The 19,978-nt window shown below is 42.2% G+C and overlaps 10 protein-coding genes across 10 annotated transcripts; 6 read left to right on the forward strand and 4 right to left on the reverse strand.

Moving 5' to 3' along the window:
• Window positions 1-754: 754 nt before the first annotated feature.
• NEHOM01_0097 (DNA excision repair protein ERCC-3) lies at window positions 755-2,725 on the forward strand (the record flags this gene model as incomplete). Its single annotated transcript, XM_051488975.1, has 1 exon — window positions 755-2,725. The coding sequence occupies one exon, from the start codon at window positions 755-757 to the stop codon at window positions 2,723-2,725; it is 1,971 nt and encodes a 656-aa protein (XP_051344935.1).
• A 371-nt stretch (window positions 2,726-3,096) lies between these two features.
• On the forward strand, window positions 3,097-3,744 carry NEHOM01_0098 (large subunit ribosomal protein L10Ae; the record flags this gene model as incomplete). The annotated part of the gene is made up of 1 exon (XM_051488976.1): window positions 3,097-3,744. One exon carries the CDS (start codon window positions 3,097-3,099, stop codon window positions 3,742-3,744), a length of 648 nt encoding a protein of 215 aa, XP_051344936.1.
• A 613-nt stretch (window positions 3,745-4,357) lies between these two features.
• Window positions 4,358-7,486, reverse strand: NEHOM01_0099 (uncharacterized protein; the record flags this gene model as incomplete). The annotated part of the gene is made up of 1 exon (XM_051488977.1): window positions 4,358-7,486. One exon carries the CDS (start codon window positions 7,484-7,486, stop codon window positions 4,358-4,360), a length of 3,129 nt encoding a protein of 1,042 aa, XP_051344937.1.
• A 741-nt stretch (window positions 7,487-8,227) lies between these two features.
• On the reverse strand, window positions 8,228-8,911 carry NEHOM01_0100 (uncharacterized protein; the record flags this gene model as incomplete). The annotated part of the gene is made up of 1 exon (XM_051488978.1): window positions 8,228-8,911. One exon carries the CDS (start codon window positions 8,909-8,911, stop codon window positions 8,228-8,230), a length of 684 nt encoding a protein of 227 aa, XP_051344938.1.
• A 36-nt stretch (window positions 8,912-8,947) lies between these two features.
• Window positions 8,948-9,739, forward strand: NEHOM01_0101 (uncharacterized protein; the record flags this gene model as incomplete). The annotated part of the gene is made up of 1 exon (XM_051488979.1): window positions 8,948-9,739. The coding sequence occupies one exon, from the start codon at window positions 8,948-8,950 to the stop codon at window positions 9,737-9,739; it is 792 nt and encodes a 263-aa protein (XP_051344939.1).
• A 417-nt stretch (window positions 9,740-10,156) lies between these two features.
• Window positions 10,157-13,261, reverse strand: NEHOM01_0102 (antiviral helicase SKI2; the record flags this gene model as incomplete). Its single annotated transcript, XM_051488980.1, has 1 exon — window positions 10,157-13,261. The coding sequence occupies one exon, from the start codon at window positions 13,259-13,261 to the stop codon at window positions 10,157-10,159; it is 3,105 nt and encodes a 1,034-aa protein (XP_051344940.1).
• Window positions 13,262-13,283: 22 nt separating this feature from the next.
• Window positions 13,284-14,075, forward strand: NEHOM01_0103 (uncharacterized protein; the record flags this gene model as incomplete). The annotated part of the gene is made up of 1 exon (XM_051488981.1): window positions 13,284-14,075. The coding sequence occupies one exon, from the start codon at window positions 13,284-13,286 to the stop codon at window positions 14,073-14,075; it is 792 nt and encodes a 263-aa protein (XP_051344941.1).
• A 1,007-nt stretch (window positions 14,076-15,082) lies between these two features.
• NEHOM01_0104 (uncharacterized protein) lies at window positions 15,083-16,375 on the forward strand (the record flags this gene model as incomplete). The annotated part of the gene is made up of 1 exon (XM_051488982.1): window positions 15,083-16,375. One exon carries the CDS (start codon window positions 15,083-15,085, stop codon window positions 16,373-16,375), a length of 1,293 nt encoding a protein of 430 aa, XP_051344942.1.
• Window positions 16,376-16,836: 461 nt separating this feature from the next.
• Window positions 16,837-18,057, reverse strand: NEHOM01_0105 (uncharacterized protein; the record flags this gene model as incomplete). Its single annotated transcript, XM_051488983.1, has 1 exon — window positions 16,837-18,057. The coding sequence occupies one exon, from the start codon at window positions 18,055-18,057 to the stop codon at window positions 16,837-16,839; it is 1,221 nt and encodes a 406-aa protein (XP_051344943.1).
• Window positions 18,058-18,091: 34 nt separating this feature from the next.
• On the forward strand, window positions 18,092-19,666 carry NEHOM01_0106 (uncharacterized protein; the record flags this gene model as incomplete). The annotated part of the gene is made up of 1 exon (XM_051488984.1): window positions 18,092-19,666. The coding sequence occupies one exon, from the start codon at window positions 18,092-18,094 to the stop codon at window positions 19,664-19,666; it is 1,575 nt and encodes a 524-aa protein (XP_051344944.1).
• Window positions 19,667-19,978: the final 312 nt, after the last annotated feature.

Genomic DNA, 19,978 nt, shown 5'->3' on the forward strand with positions numbered 1-19,978 from the left:
TAACAGCTTATCTAAAACTCTCGAGTAAGTATAGTCGAATAAAATCTAGCACCATCCACTTCTAAATCTACCCTTAGGGATGAAAGGTTGTATTCCTGGTCCTAGAGACAGAAAAGAGACTCATTTGGTACTTTGGCTCAATAAAGATAATTTCCAAGTCTCACATGCTGAGGGCTTTTGTATTTCAAACTGGACGAGCTTCATGCTCGGCGTGCCACAATAAATGACATCCATCCTTATCTCAAGGCATGTCTGTAATAGAGTATGTATTAGTTAAGTATTGAGTTGGTATTTGGTATTACACTACACTACACTACACCAACTTAACCCAACCCAATACTAACTTAACTTAACTTGAGCTTAACTAAATATCAAAATTTATTGAAACTATAGCTCAGAATCAAGATGGTTTTGGAAATCTTTCTTATCTCTAGCCCTACTTGAATTGTTGTTGGATTAATATGTTGATCAAGATGGGTTTGGCTCGGACAATTATGACGAAATGATCTATTCTTCGGCACACAACTCGAGTGATTTCGGCACACAACTTGAATAATTATGGCGGCGGTGGTTTTCTGGTTCTTCCACACCAATTACTCTACATCTGCTTAATTCTCACCACCAAGCAATCAGATGGACAAGTTAAGTAAGGCCGAAGGAAAGTAAGTTGGCAGACTAGTAAACAATAAGCAGTATTGGATAGATAGACAACCAGCTGTAGTAGCAGCAATATGCGATTTTTATTATTTGGCTGATGGATGGTATGCTTCCTAAACAGGCGGCAAATTCGTTGGAAGGGACGAAAGAACGTATTATAATGAAAGAAAACCACGCAAATAGGCCAATGTGGGTTTCTTCAGACGGAGTGATTATTCTAGAGATGTTTTCAGAGCAGAGTAGACAGGCTCAAGACTTTCTAATTGCTATCGCTGAGCCAATTAGTCGACCAGCCAATATTCATGAGTACAAAATAACCGCCTACTCTCTTTATGCTGCCGCTAGTGTCGGTCTCAAGACCGATGATATTATCGATACAATGGATCGGTTTAGCAAGAACAAAGTACCACTTAGTATTTTGAACTTCATTCGTTCCTGTACAACTAGTTATGGAAAGATCAAATTAGTAATTAGGCAAGGAAGATACTTTATTGAGTCGCAAGAAAACCAGAACATCTCCTTCCTTTACCGGGACTCAGCTATGCAGGAACTCTGTTTGCCCATTGAAGAGGAGAAGAAAGAGATCGTCCGCTTTGAAATCGACCAGAGTAAAGTTGAGTTAGCTAAGAAACGATGCATTGAACTAGACTACCCACTAATTGAAGAGTACGATTTTCGAACCGAAAACACATTGCCTCTACTGGATGTTGATTTAAAGCCAACAACTTCAATTCGAACGTACCAGGAAGTGAGTCTGAACAAAATGTTTGGAAACGGCCGGGCCCGTTCCGGGATTATTGTTCTTCCCTGTGGTGCCGGCAAGACTTTAGTTGGTATTGTCGCCTTATGCACCCTAAAGCGCTCTTGCCTAATTCTTTGTACAACTTCAGTCTCCGTTGAGCAATGGAAGCAGCAGATCAAGGCATTCACCAATATCAAAGACGAATCTATTGCTCGCTTAACGTCCGAAACAAAAGAGAAGTTCACAGGTCAAGCCGGTGTAGTCATTAGCACGTACACCATGGTCTCGTATACCGGCAAACGTTCATTTGAAACCCAAAAGATCATGGACTTCCTAACCCGTACCGAATGGGGTCTCGTCATTTTCGATGAAGTTCATGTTGTTCCAGCTAATATGTTCCGTCGTGTTGTTTCAATCATTATTTCCCATTGCAAATTAGGACTGACTGCTACCTTAGTACGTGAAGATGAAAAGATAGAAGACCTCAACTTCCTTATCGGCCCCAAACTCTATGAAGCCGACTGGCTCAACCTCAGCGCCCAAGGCTTCATCTCACGCGTTAACTGCACCGAAGTCTGGTGCAAAATGACCGGTGAGTTCTACAAACAGTACCTCTCCACCGATGTTCGCAAGAAACGTATCTTAGCCACCATGAACCCCACTAAAATCCAAATGTGCGAGTACATCATCAAGAAACACGAAGCCCTCGGAGACAAAATCATTGTTTTCTCCGACAATGTCTATGCCCTCAAAGCCTATGCTCTCAAATTCGGCAAACCTTTCATCTACGGTCCCACCGGCCAAGTCGAAAGAATGAACATCCTTAAGCAATTCCGAACCAACCCCAAAATCAACACAATCTTCCTTTCCAAAGTTGGAGATACTTCTATTGATCTCCCAGAAGCCACCTGCCTCATCCAAATTTCCGGCCATTTCGGCTCCCGTCGCCAGGAAACCCAACGACTTGGCCGAATTCTCCGGGCCAAAAGAAGATCCACCGAAGGCTTCACCGCTTATTTCTACACTCTTGTCAGCATGGATACCGAAGAAGTCCCGTACTCCACCCGCCGTCGCCAATTCCTCATTGACCAAGGCTACTCCTTCAAGATCATTGAAAGTATCCCCGAAATGGCCCACCACCCCCCAGAAGCCTACCGCACCAAAACCGAGCAAGCCGAACTCCTCGCCTCAATCCTTATAGCCTCCGATCGCGACATAGAAACCGAATCCGAAGACGACCCCATTGATAAACTAGAAAAGAAAGTCTCCATCAAAAAGCTCACCGGCCCCACCAACCTCTCCTACTCCGAAAAGCGCACCCACTAACCCAACCACCACCCACCAACATATTATTATCAGGATTGTATTAAGTTGGTTTAGTTTGGGGTGGGTTGTTTGATTATGAGTAGAGTATTATAACAACATTACTCACCATTACTCACCACTACTCAACCTAATCTTAACCTAATCAGTACTTAACTTAATAACTAGTAACTCAATAGTAACTCAACTCAATACACAACTTAACTTAACTTAACTCAATACAATTTAGTAAGTAACGCATTATAATACAATCCCTACCAAGATAACCAAACTCAAACCAAGTACTAACTCAATCCTATCCTAACACAACTCAATCCAAACTTAACTCAACTCAATCTAATGAGATATTTTCTTTATTTTTTTAGGCCTAGCAGATGAGTTCGAAAATCTTTGGAGCTGATGACGTCATCCCAGTAATTAGAAAGATTACTGAAGGCGTTAGAGAAAAAAAGAAAGAAACTGGAGAAACCATTGAATTACGTATTGGATTCAAGGGCTACGATGCTAAAGAGCAAAGACTTAGAGGAGAAGTCACTCTACCCTTCCCTAAGCGTAGAACAGAGAAGGTCTTAGTTATTGCTGACAATGCTTTAGCCCGAGTATTAGAAGGAACAGACATTCCTTTTGTTATGATGGAGAACTATAAGGGTGAAACTAAAGAGATGAAGAAGATGAAGAAGAAGTTAGTGAAGAGCTATCATGCTTTTATTTCTGTTGCATCAGTTTATAAGGTTATTAAGGCTAATGTCTTCTCAGGTAAGAAGAAGCCAGTCTTTATGATTAAGAACATCAATGACATTAGGAACTTTTATGAAGATGTTAAGCGAAAGGTTCAGTTGAATCTTAAGGCTGATCTTCTTTTGGGCTTCTCAATTGGCACAACTACTATGCCTGTAGAAGAGGTAGCACAAAACTTCTCTACTGCTATGTCTGCTATTCTTGGATTTGCTAAGAAGGGCATGCAGAACATTAAGTCGGTGCACGTTAAATCTACTCAGGGTAAGCCAATTAAGTACTATTAAATTGATTTAATTTGGGTTTTGTTTTGATTTTTGATTAGATTAGTATTAGATTAGATTGGGTTGAGTTAAGTTTGGGTTGGTATTAGTATTAGATTGCGTTGAATTGAGTTAGTACTTGGTTGAGTTAGTATTAGTACTTGGTTGGTGTTTGCGTATTAGATTGTGCTGGTGGGTTAGGCGAGAATAAAGAAGGTCTTCATTGAAGTAGCATTGGGTTAGTATTTAGCTGGTATTTAGTTGGTATTTGGGTTAGATATGTGATAAGATAGTAAGTTGTTATTTAATTAGGATATATAGTAAGTAGTGTGAATTAGATATGTGATAAGATAGTAAGTAGTGTGTATTAGATATGTAATAAGATAGCAAGTTGTTATTTAATTAGGATATATAGTAAGTAGTGTGTGCACGTAATGCGTAGTGAGTAGTTAAATAGGACTGGGAGATTGGGTTTAGTATTAGTGATGGTGATTAGTGGTGGTGGTGATTAGTAATAGTGGTGATTAGTACTGGAGGAAAGAGTACTTGGAAATATCGGCTGGGGTGAGGTAGAAACGAGTGATGGGTTCTTCTGGGTTACTGCTATCGATTTGCCACTCTTCGGAGGACTCCATTTTTATGCGAGGGTTAGCAGAGAATTGAGTTTGTATGTGGACTTTTTGGTATCAATGTAGAGAATTTCGGCGATGAGGGAAAGATTGGATTGACCGGGTGGGATGGCGTAGAGAGGAAGGGATATTTCGCCGATGGATTTCTTTTCTTTGAGTAGAGTCCAGGTCCAGACTTGAATGTAAAGAATGTCGAGGGGAGTAAAGACATTGAAGGTGAAAGATTCGGTGAAAGCTGGGGATTCAAGTTGGATGGTGGGTTTAGTGGAGTACTGTGTATCTTTGACAGAAAGTTCTAGGAAGACTGAGTGGTAGATTTCAATCTCTGGAAGGTCTAGAGCGGTCATGGTCGGGATGGTAAGAGTAAGTGTGCCGCGGTTGATGGGGAGGGTGCTATAGGAGGGGAACCAGCGGTTGTACAGATCAATGACAAAGAGTTGGTTGTGGGCTAGTTTGATTTCGTGGCGACCGTTGCTCTTAGCTAGTACAAACTTACCAATTAGGAAACCTTCTTTAACCGTATAGACAGAAACATTGACGTCAGTAAAGAAGAAGAATTCACCAAAGAGTTTCTTGCCCGTACTAGGCGAACTACGATCAAGAACAACATCATCTTTAGAGAACTCAAGGAAGATGGGATGGTCAACTCGGCAGACAATCACTCGCATTTGAGTAAAGGGAGAAGTTATATTAGGAGTAGTATCTGTTGGGGATGCGTTAGTTGTGGCGGTAGTTTCAGTTGTGGTGTTGACATCGACGGCGTTAGTACCAGTATCGGCGGTATCGTCGGTAGTATTGGTGTTGGCATCGGTGGTGTCAGTGTTGGCATCATTACCATCAGTTGCATCGGTGCTGTTATCTGTGATGGCATCTGGCTGTGAATGTAGGATTGGTTCTGGTTCTGGTTCTGGTTCGTTGGCACTATCGGGGGATGAGAGAGGGGAAGTTTCGGTGGTCGGTATTTTGATCTTAGAGGCAAACTCTTTGCACTCGTGGAGAGGATACTCAGTTACGGTGAGGCGAATGGGAGTTTCGCCTAGGAAGGTTTCTCCGGTAATGACATCACAGCCACCAAAGAGTTCATCTTGGTGGTAGGCGACGAATTTAGATAGTTCATCGGTAGAAAGGATGGGCACTAGAATAGTAGCATGGTGCTGGCCAGTACCATGTGAGTAGATGCCTTTAATTGGAACAACTCGGCCACTAGTAACGATGTAGCCGGTGTAAGCGCCGGGATGGCCGATTTCTTCAATTGTAATACGACGAATGTGGGTATACTTGGGCATTTTGATCTTGTTCATACAAACGTACTCGGCAGCAAAGAGAAGCTTAGCCCGGGCGGCCTGAAGATGCCAAAAATCAAAGGTGCCGTAAGAAATAGAGATTCCCCGTCGAATATTAACACTAAAACTACCGAGCTGTTTAGTGCCTTCGTAGGCTTCTACTACAATAACAGTTCTTTTGGTGTCACGCGTGAAGAAGACGAAGTTCTCGTCGAAGGCCGGGCTAATAACATCACGAGAGGTCTTGGTGGTGAACATACCTAAAACTTCGTCGGTAAGAACGGTTTCTTCTTTGGTCTTAAGATCAGCTTCATCAGAATCGGTTGAAGACTCATTTGTAGCCGAAGGCGCCGGACTTTTACCTTCAGGAATCATTAATTCAGCTGCTGACATGCTAGCGGGATCTTTCCGGCGCTGCTTTTTCTCTTTAAGATAGACAGTTGCTTTAGCATGCAAGTTCTTGTAAGGATGGCCAAGTTGATCGACTATATCAATTAGCTGGGCAAGCTTAACTGTAACAATAGCGGATCTGGGCTTTTCTTCTTCATTGACCTTAACAACATCAAACTTAGGAATGTAAATAGTCGAAAGATCTATGTAGCCGGCCTGGCTAGTCAATGAGACAAACATCTGGGTCCTTGATTGCATGCAGGACCTATCAATAGGGATGGTAGCTCGACATACTGGCGCTCCTTCTTCTTGCTTTTGAATATTGATACTAATAAACTCGTCCATGTTCTTAATGGGAATGTAGGCAATAAAGTTACATCGGTCTGAGCCAACGCTTCGGGCAATGCACTGGTTCTTACGCCCATTTACGCCAACACCAATGTAGTAGGCCCCAACAATATTGGAAACTACCTGGTGGATATGGATGCCAATCACACCAACATAATAAACCGATTTGGGATGCAAAGCCACTGAGATCCGTTTAGGATACAAAGCTTCTTTCTCAATTCCCAGCTCAATCACTTTCTTAATGGCCGTGGCCAGACCCGGAATATCCATAATATCAACCATCTTCAAAGGCACAATATTGAAACTAACCACGGGCTGCTTCAAGAAGGAAAACTCCACGCCTTCCACCACATTCGTATTATAAGTCAAGTTCAGTTTAATGCGCGCACTTCCTCGGAATGAAACATTCTTCAAGGTCAAAGGAATGTCCAACCCAGCAGCAGCTCCACCTACTCGGACAATCAAGGTAATGTTTGAATTCCAATCGGTTTCCCGTCCTTCAATCCCGGCCATCTCAAAGATATTCTGCTGGTTCTCCATTACAGCCGGAATGAAATGCAAAGCCACATCAACGATTAAAGACTCCTTATCCGATTTGCGAATGCGAATACCTTCAATAACTGGTGGCTGTCCGCCCAGTGTAAACCTATCCAAGCGAATGTCATTGATCATTGGCACCTTTATATGCCGCAGAATAGCACTCACCCGCAGCAACAGAATCCGAGATGCCGTTGACTCAACATACCGCCAAGACTTTTCCATGACTTCATTCAGCCAATCTACCTTTTCAAACTTAGATACGCTCTGTTTCCGAATCGAGAAGTAAATAAAGGCCTCTAACCCCCGTTTAAACTCTTTTATCCGTCTAACAAAGACAAACCCAATCGTGTACAGTAAAGGCACTAGCACCCAAGGCTGAAACTTCAACCAGCCCAGCAAATATCCACCCACACCTGCAAAGAAGACTATTCCCGGCACCTTAAGTATAGCCCAAATAGAAGAAGGCCGATCCAAAGCCAAAGAGTTCTCGTAGCTCGCCAAACTTGCCACATACTTCTCAGCGCACTTCTTTTCTTCCAATACTAACTGGTCTTCCTCAGAACTCTCCTGTGTCATAACAGGCAAACAAACAAAGTATTAATAAAGGGCCTCTTGATTGCCTAGATTCACAGGTGATTAAGATAGTATTTAGTTAGTATTGTATTGGTAGTGCAGATGTGCTAAGATGGTGGGCTGTCTTGGCATTGTATTGGGTTGTGTTTGGTGTTGGGTTGGGTTGGTTTGGGTTAGGTTAAGTTTGGATTGGATTGGCAGTAGGTTAGTTCTGTTTGTATCTTCTTCGTTACCACTAATTAGGGTAGGTTAGGTTCGAATAGGGCTAGTTTGGGTTCAATTGATTGATTGTATTGGGTGAGTACAATACAATTGCCGTACAGGCGAGACTTACTCTATCAAGTTAAATCTAGACCATCTCAGTACTAAATCAATACTAACCCAATACCAATCTGATTTATCGAGTTATGTTATGTTATGTTATGTTAGTATTGAGTTGGTATCTTAGTTGCCAAAAAGATACTAGTACTCATACCAACATGACTTAATTCAATATTAATATGGCTCAACTCAATCCTATCAATAATCTAAACACAACCTATCAATAATCCAATACTAACTCAATCAATAATCCAAACTTAACATAACTCAACCCTATCAATAACTCAAACACAACCTAACCCAATACTAACTCAACCCTATCAATAATCCAAACACAATACTAACCCAACTCAAACTTAACTCAACTCTATCAGTAACTCAATTAAAGAAAGCGATAATGCAGTAAGCAGTAATTTATTTGGTTTAAGATGCATAGTATATGATATCAAAATGGTCGGGCATGTACAAGAGACTTCCTATTTTCTCGCCATTTCCTTTGGTATACCGATGTACTTCCACCCCCTGCAAAGTAATCACATCAAAAGATACACCTAAAGCCGCCCCTAAAGCAGTCATCTCTATCTCTCCCGCATAACTCCCAGGCATTTCCACCTGGTCCCGACAGTAAGTCTCCCACGACTCTTCCGCCAAGAACCCATTAAACTCTCCCAAGTTCCTTTTAATATACGACGAAGTTATCATCCTAAAGTACAACAACGTATACCCCCAAAACACATTATCCAAGGCCTCTAACTGACTAGGATTCCCAGCCGTAGCCGACCTCAACACCGCAAAAATCGGATCAGTAAACTCAGCCACCAAAGATTCTTCCAACCCCCCATCACGCAACCACTCATTCATTCGACTCAACCTCCCTAATAACTCTTCCGCATAAGAAGGCCTTTCCAAATACCTTTCCAGTAATAGAAAGACTAAGGCTGAATAGAAACAATTTCCATCTCTTCTTACTTTTCTTATCTTTGGATTGGATAAGGCTAACTTTTCCATTGCACCCTGAAAAGGAGTGCCTTTATACACTTCAATCAATGCATCCGTATCTAAGGCACCTCCAATATACTGACAATCATCAATCTGAGTAGAGTCCATCTCACAATAACAAAGAATTTATTTATAAAGGCCTATATGTCCCCTAAACTACAGCGACAACGTCATGAAGAAGAGGACCTTTATTTAGATTGGGAAGACCAAAAACAATTAGAAGCTTTGCCTGAAGTAGAAAGAGAGAAGATTCTTTATGAGAGGTATATTGAAAGGGTGAGGGCTAATGAAAGGAAAGAGATTGAACAACGCGTGCGGAGTTTTGGTGAGGAGAGTGAGTCGGATAGTTTTAGTCGGGAGAGTGAGAAAGTCTTTCCTCAGTCGAGTGCTAAGAGTACTTATGAGGTGTTTAAGTGTATTGTGCTTAGTAGAGATACTTTGTTAAAGATAGTTTATCGGCGGGCGATTGATAAGCTAAAAGGGTACTATATCAAGATAAGACTGCCTACTGGGTACTCAATTTATAAGATATCGGATGTTTATGAGGGGAAGAAGTATGAATTGGGTGGTATAGTGACTAATAAGTGGATGGTAGTACAACGGAAGAAGGACCGGAAAGAGATTAATATTCAGAGTATCAGTAATGTTCTGGCGACGGAAGAGGAGTATCGGGAGTATTTGCGTGAGAATGTTGTGCCGGGGGATAAGGAAGCTTTAAAGATGTGGAAGAAGATATCACGGGAGGTTGAGGCGGATTTAAGTGAGGAGGAGTTGAACTACTCTTTATCACAACGGCGGCGGTTTTTAAGGTATAGCAAAGTAGTGACACGGCGGAAAATAGAGCTTAAAGCACTGCTGGATCGAGCCCGGGATGAGCATAACACCGAACAAATTGCCGTGCTAGAGAAAGAGCTAAAAGAACTAGAAGAAGAGTAAGTGGTTGGTCTAGGATGTGTTATTGTTATTGTTATTGTTAGTGTGGTTTAGTATTGATTATTGCCCTGTAGTGGTGGGAGATGTGGCTGGTGATTAACCCAATAAATATAGTAGTAAGATAGTATTTAGTTTAGTGGTGAGTGGGGTTAGGTGGGGTTGAGTTTAGTATTGGGTGGTGGGATGAGTTTAGTATTGTATGGTGTTTAGTGGGGTAGTGGAGTGGGTTTAGTAAAGGTAGATTGAGTTGTAGAGGCTCTTTATTTGGATAATATGTAGATAGAACTTAGATGCTTATCAAGTTGCTGTTAGTTTAGGTGTCGTCATAGCACGCCTTATCTCATCTTATTTCACAGCACAATACACATCACATCACACACAACACAATACAACACCACATCATAACTTAACTCTGTTGGGTTAGCCATAATAGAGACTGGGTGTGAAAACGATGCCTCGTTTGAGACCTTCCTCGACTTGCTCTATTTCTTGAGCGAGGGCGGTGGAACCGAGTATTTTGGCTGCGATGGAGAACTCGCTGCAGATTTCGGAGGCCTTTTTGATGTACTTGACAATGACACCTTCGGAGAGGGGTGAAGCTGCTAGGATTTCTTTGAGGGAGTAACCTTCTAGCCACATGAGTATTTCGCCGGCGGAAGCATGATTGGGGGCTTGGAAGGGAACTCGGTATTGTTTGAAAAGATGGGTAAGCGAGTAGACGATTTGGTCGATTATACCTAGGGCGGGTTTAAGGAGCTTGACTCGTGTTGTGCGGGGTAGCTCGGATGGATAGAGGGGATCTTCTTCTAGTTGGTGTTTCTCATGGAAAGTTAGGGAAAGAGCGGCAATAATGAGATGGGCGGCGGGGAGAGAAGTGACTTCGGGGGAGAAGAGGATTTCGGTGGCTAGAATGCAATCAATAGTGTTGAATTCACAGGCTATTTTGCCTTTGAGCTTGAGGTTCTTGAGTTCATCGATATAATCAAGATGTTGTAGGAAGAGTAGATAGCCAAAGTAATTGTTGCCGGCTAAGTTGGTGCTGTTGGCGTTGTGCAGAGCTCGATCAATTTGTTCAACTTGAAGGCGGAGGTAGAATTCTTGCAGGAAAGAGTGGTAGTGCTGGTTGAAATTAGGACAATGGTTGGCCGGATGGGTGGTGGTTAGTAGTGTCCATTGGCTGAGGACTTGGGACATTTCTTCGGCTTGGGTTGGGTTTTGGAACTTGATTAAGAATGGAGTATGCATGTCTTGGGTAAGAAGTATAAGCTGGTCAATTGGAACTTCTTGGCTAGGAGTGGAGTCAGGGAGGGGCTCTAGGTCTTGTAGTAGTGCTGCAATGGGCCGGTCTAAAGAGAAAGCTTGGGAGGTAGTGGGTGGAGTAAAGGCTTTGTAGCGAGGTTGAAGGACCATAAAAGTCTGGGCAGTTGGTTGCCGGGAATGGTTGAGCGTAATTAGCTGGGAGAGAAAGCCAGTTTGGGTTAAGACAAGATAAGGTGGAGTGGTGCTGGCTGAAGAAGTAGAGGGTGCGGAGTTAGAGGTGGCCGGGTATTTGCTAAGGAGATATGCTTGGTAGATGGACGCGAGTGATTTGCGATGGGATAAGTAAGCATGGAAGTAGGGGTAGAGGTGGGTCGTGCAGTGCTCGCAAGTATTGAGCAGGCAGCTGGCTGCTTTCTGTAGGGACTTTTGTTGTTGTAAGAGCTGTCGGAGCTGGCACTCGATCTTAGACTTACTGAAACTTAGCCGGACCATCTCTTCAACGGAAAGGCCTTTAACACGTAGGAGTTTAAGAATCATGCGCGGCGTGATATAGAACTTGCTTTCTATCTTAAAGGGTTTGCCGGTGTGCAGACGAATGAGAGTTTCTTCGGGAAGAATCTCCTGGCCAGTGATTTCAAGTATAGCAGTGCCTTTGATATCGTAGCCTCGTCGGCCGGCTCGACCAGCCATCTGGGTGTATTCGTTGGTGTTAACGTCAATATACGTGTGTGTTTCGGTGCTGTACTTTTTGTGGGTGCGAAGTACAACTGTGCGAGCTGGCATGTTTAGACCCATAGCTAGAGTCTCGGTGGCAAAGATCACACGCAAAGCCCCAGTAGTAAAGAGCATTTCAATGATCTCTTTAAGAATGGGTAAGAGTCCGGAATGGTGCAGCCCAACTCCTTTTAAAAGCCCTGGAATGACAAAGGTTAGCTGTGGAAGCTCTCGATCGGCCGTTGGTAGCTTTTGCAGCGCATCATGAATGAATGCTTTGATTAGCTGCTTTTCTTCGGAGGTGGTGAGATCGAGGCTTTCGCACATCGAAAAGGATTGCTCAATACGGGACTTAGAGAAGTCAAAGAAGACAATAGGAGCTAGGTTACGGCTAATAAGATCGCGGGCAATATGAATGGGCGATTCTAGAACATTAACGGGTTTTTGCTTGCTTTTGGGGATAGGCGCTTTTTGTTTGGCTTGCTCCAAACGCTCTTTGTGCTTCTCTTTATAGACATTGGTGGCCCCGGCTTTCATAGCGCGAATGTACTCTTCGTGTGAGAATTTGCCTTCTTGGCAGAGCGTGTAGAGTTCGCGCCGGAAATAAATAGCATGCTCTAACTCCACGGCTCGTTTTTCGGTGCCTATTAAGTAGATGTCCTTCTCTTTGGTGGTTGAAATCCACTGGGCCATGTCTTTGGCATTAGGACTGGTGGCACTTAGAAAGATAAGCACAATGTGTTTGGGCAGCATAATAATAACCTCTTCCCAGACCACTCCTCTTTCTCGATCGCCCAAGTAGTGAATCTCATCGAACACAATAAACTCAACATTATCTAAGATATTGCTGCCGCGGTAAAGCATATTCCGCAAGATCTCAGTTGTCATTACAACACACTTAGCTCCATTGTTAATCTGGGCATCTCCCGTAAGAATACCAACACTACCAAACTTCTCAGCAAATTCGCGGTACTTTTGGTTACTCAGGGCTTTAATAGGCGAAGTGTACACCATTTTGGTTTGGTGAACCTCAGCTATGTAAGCAGCAAACTCCGCAATCAGAGTCTTACCAGAACTCGTATGGGCCGTTACAAAAATACTCTGTCCTCGCGATAGATAGTAAAGACACTGCTTTTGAAAAGTGTCTAGCTCAAAACTTACTAGCGGATACCTAATGGCAAACAGTTCATAATCCTCTGGCACTACCCCCATCTCCACTTCAACCACCCGAGCATTGGCCCAAGAACTTTCCTCCTCCTCTTCCTCCCCTTCCTTCTGCTCACCTGATTCCCAACTACTCGTACCTATACTCTCACTGACAATTAAATCTGCATCAAAATAGAGCTTAGGAACTTCAGGAAGAACTACATTCGATATGAGTTCGCCAACCAAGACTTCTTTTACAGATTTACTCAGCTCAATACCACCACTCAACTCTCCCCCTTCAGCTAATTCGTCCACATCACCAATCTCATCACCAACAACATTAATAACATCAATCTCAGAATCTGCGACTGGAACACCTGTACTAACAGTAGTAGATGGCTTCATAGCTCAAATATTTTTTAGGCGTATGTCCCAATGGTCTAGAAGGCGAACTGGTGGCCTCCAAAGAAACCATTCCCTCCCCCTGTTTTTTGAATCAATCTCCGAGGAAGATCAAGCCCGCGAAATCAAAACTTCGCTCGAATGCGCCCGTATAGCCCAATCTGGACTCAAAACAATCAATCTGTGCTGCTTATCAATCAAAAACTTACCAATTGTCGCCATTTCTCAAACTGTCCGAGGAGAACATCCATTTTCAGCTTTAGACAAGCCGGACTACGAACAAATGCTAATGCAAGCAGATCTGCCCGTTATTATCAATTTAGAAGGAAATCTGATCGAAGCAATTCCAGTTGAGTTGTATTCTTTATTACCCATTAAAGGACTATTTCTGCGCACTAATAAGTTGACAAAGCTATCGCATAAAATAGCGAAACTAACCAACTTAACTATGTTAACTTTAGCGAATAACCCGATTAAGTATCTGCCGATTGAGTTATTTGACTTGCCTTTAACCCAGTTTACGATTAGTCCTAACCATTTTATGACCGCAGACGAGATAGAACGGGCTAATTCGGCCAGTGAATTTAGTGGACTTAAGAGTCTAAAAGAGATATGTATTAATGAAATGGGCGCTTTGAAGCCTTTGGATATCCTACCGATTCGCACGGACTATGATCAGTGTCGGAGCTGTCGGGCATATACGGCCACGGGACAACCGATTTATAAAGTTCTTTCCTTCCGAGATACGCTCATTCCCTTTGAGCTTATTGTCTGCTCTCTCCAGTGCAAACAAGCACTACTAGATGGAGGCAGTTAAGTGGGATAGTTAAACTCAACAGGGCTAATTTGGCACAATGTACGTGCTGGTTCTAATAAACCGAGGATTCTTTTTGATATTCTGGCTATCTACTAGCTCATTATTAGCACATGATTAACTAGTCGTTACTTTATTACTGTTTTATGTTATCTTAATTGCTAATTTATACTATCTTAATTGTTAATTTATACTATCTTAATTGGGGTAGTATTGTACTATCTTAATTGGGGTAGTATTGTACTATCTTAATTGCTAATTTATACTATCTTAATGGTAATATGTTATATTGAGCTGAGTTGATATTAAGTTGGGTTAAGTGGTGTGGTTGTATTATATGGTTGGTTGAGTTGGTTGGTTGGTCAAGTTAATATTAAGTTGGGTTAAGTTGGGTTAAGTTAATTCAATGGCAAAGTGTCAACACACTCCAGCTTATCTTAACTCATCTTAATATTAACTCATCTTATCTTAACTCATCTTAGCACTAACTCATCTTAACTTAACTTATCTTATCTTAACTTAACTCATTTTAATTCAAGTTAATTTAGTGTCATTTTAACACTATTTTAATGTCATTTTAATAGCAATCTGATTTTTGTCTTGACAGATCATAATTTTGATTTTAGCGGAAATGTGTTTTAGATTGGCTGGTAGTAGCAGCAAGGTGTTGTTAAGTTGAATCAGGCCAGGAGAAGAGTGCAAATGTTGCTATGGTTGCAGGAGAATGTATTAGCAGAGGATTGAGTGCAAATACGCGCCAAGTTGTATGTTTATGTCGGTCAATGACGTCTGGCATTATTCCCAAAATGGGCAGATTGCAGGCATGTTAAGATGAGTCTGTGTTTGTAAGTAAATAAATCAATAGAAGAGTGTCATTTACAATTGCTTTTGACCAAATCGGGTAATATGAACCGCCAATATGGGAGATATTAAGTCACTTCTAGATAACTTAATTTAAAATTCATTTGATCAATAGAATCACATAAATACTTTGTAAACAAAGAGAAACTATGGACAAAAAGAAGAGATATGCCTGGATTGAAGTATTTCGAAGTGGAGACAACACAATGATATATGACCATCTTGGGGTCAAGGAAAGCTTTAACGAGTTTTTTGATGGTGTTATGCATATAGATAGGGGGAAAGACATTCGTCGCTACTACCGAATATCGCTGCATTTGATCATCTTTCTCATAATTCAAAAGCAGATCAAAGACCACATCGATTCCAAGAAGCCTCTCTCCTCAGAAGAGCTGCGTATCCTAGAGCTGCGCCCGCAGGAGCTCTTTTGGCAAGTCACAAAGAAGATGCCAAAGGCGTTTGTCTTTTCGAAAGTCCCGGTTTTGACAGTCCCAGATGAGCATATTGCAAACATCAAAGAGATTGCAAAAGAACTAGCCAATCTTGGAGGAGGAAAAGAAAAACCGCCGGCTATTTTGTGCTACCAGGCCGTGTTAACTCGAGCATTGCGTGGGGAAGAAACATTGGGCATTGGCCTGTTCCGCGAAGACGGGTTTAATTTAGACACGATCCAGGACGTCTTTAAACAAATGGTTAAGATGAAACAAAACCAGATTGTTTACCAATTCTATTTGAAGTACGAAACGGTCTATTTCATGAATCTGTATTGTCGACATCGCGAGAAACGAACGGATCGAATGTTTGCTGATGAAGACATTCAGTTTGTCCAAAAGAAACGAGATAGAGATGAAGGAATTCTACCCGCCAATGCGTCACCTGGAACCTATGAAGTACGAGTAACCGATCGCAAGTTTGTGATTATTCTACACGTCGCAGTAATGGAGTTTATAAAGCGAATGGGCTTCTCCCGAAGTGCTGAAGCACTACTTCTCTCTATCTTACGGACCTTTTTGTTGAAAGAGCGACTTCTCGGCTACTTTGCCGACTACTCTGCAGAGATTATGCTAATCGCATTCTCGTACATTGCTTTACATGCCAGCCGCCGCAAAGTATCCCTGACCAAAGTCTTTTCTGTTTATCAAGAGATTGGGTTTGTCGTTCCTTTTTGTTTGGTGAAAGACCGCAACTATACGGTAACAATTGAAGACCTGACCAACCAGGCAATTATTAAGACCTACAATAGTCTGCTGCCTTCAATTATCCGAAATATTCGGGTTCCCAAAAGACCTGCCGAGCCAAGCACGCCCAGCTCCATCACCACACCCAAGCGCAAAGACCTTCAAGGTCAAAAGTACATTCTATCTCCTCTATCCGGGCGAATGAGCCAAATTCTGCCTGTAAACAAGCCGTCCAGAAAGATCCTTTTCAAAGACAGCAGTTAAGTTTGAGCAACGTCCTAATAAAGCAAATAGATATGTATTGTTATGTTAAGTTATGTTAAGTTGGTTTAGTTTAGTATTGTGTTAGGTTAAGTTAGTTTAGTATAGTTTAGTATTGTGTTAAGTTGAATTAAGTGTGTATTGAGTATGTATTGAGTATGTATTGTGGTGGTATTAAGTTGAATTAAGTCGGTATTGGGTTATGTTAAGTTGGTGTTGGTGTTATGTTGGTATTAGGTTATAATGGGGTGGTATTAGGTTATGTTAAGTTGGTATTAGGTTATGCTAAGGTGGTATTAGATTGAAATGAGTTAAGTAAGCTATTGGTTGTTGTACGTTGTATATTAGATCTGTCTGTTGTCTTAGATAGGCACAAGATCTGTATGAGATGAGTTAAATGGACTAAAGTAAAATAACACATCTATAGTGGCTTATTTATTGAAATCCCTTTATGTCTTACTGGCTCATTTAGTATACTTCTTGCGGTCTTTCTTAGACATAGTTGCTTTATCCCGGGATCCTTTCCCGCCCTCCCAGTGCGCCGAGTGCGATCCAGTTAGTTTCGCCCGGCAATTAGGATTAGGACAGGTAGGTGCCACCGGTGCTTCAGTCCGACAAATCCCACAAATCATCCGTTTAGCCAGTTCTGCCAAATGCTCCTCTTTATCATTATGACAAATATCACAAGGATACCGCTCACCACAACACGGAAAGACAAAAATACGCGTTGATTTCTTATAGTGCACACAAGTCCCATTCGTCTTAAACAACGACTGTAAATCACTCTTCAACCCTCCTTTCCTACTACTACCCAACACCGGCTGCACATCCGCAAATGCCCCTACCTTATCCGGTCTAATCTCCAAAACATACCCACATCCACACTTCACCTTCCGACTAGCCCCTATCTCCTGCACCCGCCCACACATATCACATACACAGTTAAAGCTCAAATCAGATACATACAAATCAACTAAGCAAAAACTATCTATCCTCATCAAATTATGCTTGTTATCACCATCAACTACAATCAAATGAAAAGTCGTCTCTATCTTAATATAAATCCCACAATTCCGACAAGCCTGCACACTCTCAGTATCTTTCTCTATCTCCTTCCCCCGACCAACTACTTTCGTATCCCCAGTTCCACACCGTTGGCACCGAAAAGATAACCCCACCCATCCCAACTTAAACGCCCGTACGTTCTGCGCCCGGTACTTAAACCTAATAAACCGATCACTCCCCCGTATCTCCCGCTCCTCAATATCTAAATCTATCCGATCACTCCCACCCCCTAATAAATCAACCTCACCCAACAAATCAACTCCACCTACTAAATCAAGTCCTCCCAACCCCATCCCTTCATCCACCGCAGCTAATCCTACCTTAACCGGCACATTTACATTAACTACCTTGCCACTAAATACTTCTTCAATTTGTTGCATCACTAAACGACCGTATTCCTGATACCCCATTCGATCCCGAACCCGCACATACCCAGCTGCTACATTTTGTTTTATCGTTGCATTATCTATCTCTACTATCTCTACCATATCTCGGTTATAATTATACCTCATTTTAACAATCTCTATCTCATAAGGAAAATCGGGGTCTTTGATCCGATACTCGCACTGACTAATTCCGACCCCAATTCCCACCCAATCGCCCTCTATATACCCTAGCATACCCTCAAATAAGCATTAATTTTTGCGAAAACAAATGAAGGAGATCGATGCGTCTTTTAGTTTGTCCGGTTTGCCAGATGCCTATTTGACTTTACTTAAGCAGACTCTGACCGAAGAGAGTAAGTATAACGAGATTGACCAAAAGATTAATAATGAGATTATTACTTTGCTTTTGAATGAGTGTGCAACCCTAGATGAAGAAAGAGAAGAGATGGAGCGTAGTACAGCCGAATTAACTCAAGCCCAAACTGAGATTGAAGAACTCAACCAAACACTAGCCGATCAGGAAAAGATCTTAAAAGACCGAGATCTAGCTATCTCTATTAAAGAAAAAGAAGCTAAAGAGTACCTCCGGCGCCAAAAGGACCTTGAAACAACCATCACTAAGACCCAAGCTGAAATTGACCGACTTAACTTAGCAATCAATCAGGCCCAACAAGAAGTCAGTTTAGAAAGGACTAAAACCTCACAACTAGAGGAAACAAAGGCACAAATAACTCAGCAAAGTCAAGCTGAAGCCCAAGCTAGATCTTCTCTTCTCCAAACTCTAACCGAAACTCAAGCTAAACTCGAAGAGACTTTACAATCACTTCGTCTTGAAAAGGAAGCTAAGACTCAAATTCAATTAGAAACCGAGCGATTGACTCAACTCATCCAAACAAAAACTCAAGATTTAGAAGGTAAGCAAACCAGCCTGCTTAAAAAGGAAGAGCATATTGCCACTCTTGAACACTCACTAGCCCAGGCCAAACAAATTCAAACGGAACAAGAAGAAGCTCTCTACCGCCAAGAAAGAGATCTTAAACGTCGTATTGAAGAACTTGAAAGTCAAATTGCCCGCCATCCTACTAATACACCGGCTACTACTGAAGAATTAGCTCAAATTAGGATCGAGAATGAGATTAGTAAGGCTAAGGTAGAAGAGAAGGATAAAACTATTGCTATTCTTCAGGGTACGATTCAGCGGTTAGAAGATTTACTGGCTAAGCAAATGCAGTGTGTTTCGGAGCGTAGTCCTATCTCTTATCCACCGCCTGAGTTCTTCTCACAATTACTTCTGGCTAAAGAGAACCGGCCTGAGCCTGATCGACCTACTCTACCCGGTCCTCGTCCTTCTCTCAACCAGCCTCCGGCCCAGCATGCTCCTATTGCTCAAGTCCGATCTCCTCTTCTTTCTCCCCAAGCCACCACTACTACTCCTTCTCTAGGCAAGTCAACGGCCAATCCACTTACTAGTTCAACTCCAGCTAACTCCGGACCAACTCAACCTAGGGCGGCGGCTAAGAAGAGCAGTACGACTTCGGCCCCGGAGAAAAAGCGCCCGGACTCGACTGGTCTACCGGCCCAGAAGAAGAAAGGCCCGATTATGGACTTCAAGAAAGAGCTTTCCAAGCGAAGCGCCAAGAAGTCACCTAGCCGCACAGTTACACCCGCCCAATCCACACCCGAGTCTCCTAAAGACGAGCCCGCCACCGAAAAGAAGGATTTCAGTAAGCTCTTTAGCAAACCCCAGTCCAAAGGCATCTTTTCTGGAAAGCCAGAGGCATCTTCATTCTTTGCCAACCTTTCGTTTTCTGATTACGAGCCCGAAGGTCAGGACAAAGACTAAACCAAGACTAATCTGTACAATAAACTATTCTAGAAAGATATACTTTAGCATTTCATTAAGTTAAGTTTAGATTGAGTTAAGTTTGGATTGGGTTAAGTTAAGTTAGGTTGTGTTAAGTTAGGTTTGTGTTAAGTTGAGTTGAGTTAAGTTTGGATTGTGTTAAGTTGATAGTGCACTAGTTGTTCTTGTTTTCTTATCTGTTTGTTTAATGGCATCTTATCTAATGCCTTCATTATATAAGACAGCACCTACTCATTACCCCATCTTATATGGTTAAATACGCACTTAGCACCTACATAGTAATGTGACTAT

The sequence above is a fragment of the Nematocida homosporus genome (genome assembly GCF_024244095.1).
Source record: "Nematocida homosporus strain JUm1504 chromosome Unknown 4562, whole genome shotgun sequence".
Classification (NCBI taxonomy): Eukaryota; Fungi; Microsporidia; genus Nematocida; species Nematocida homosporus.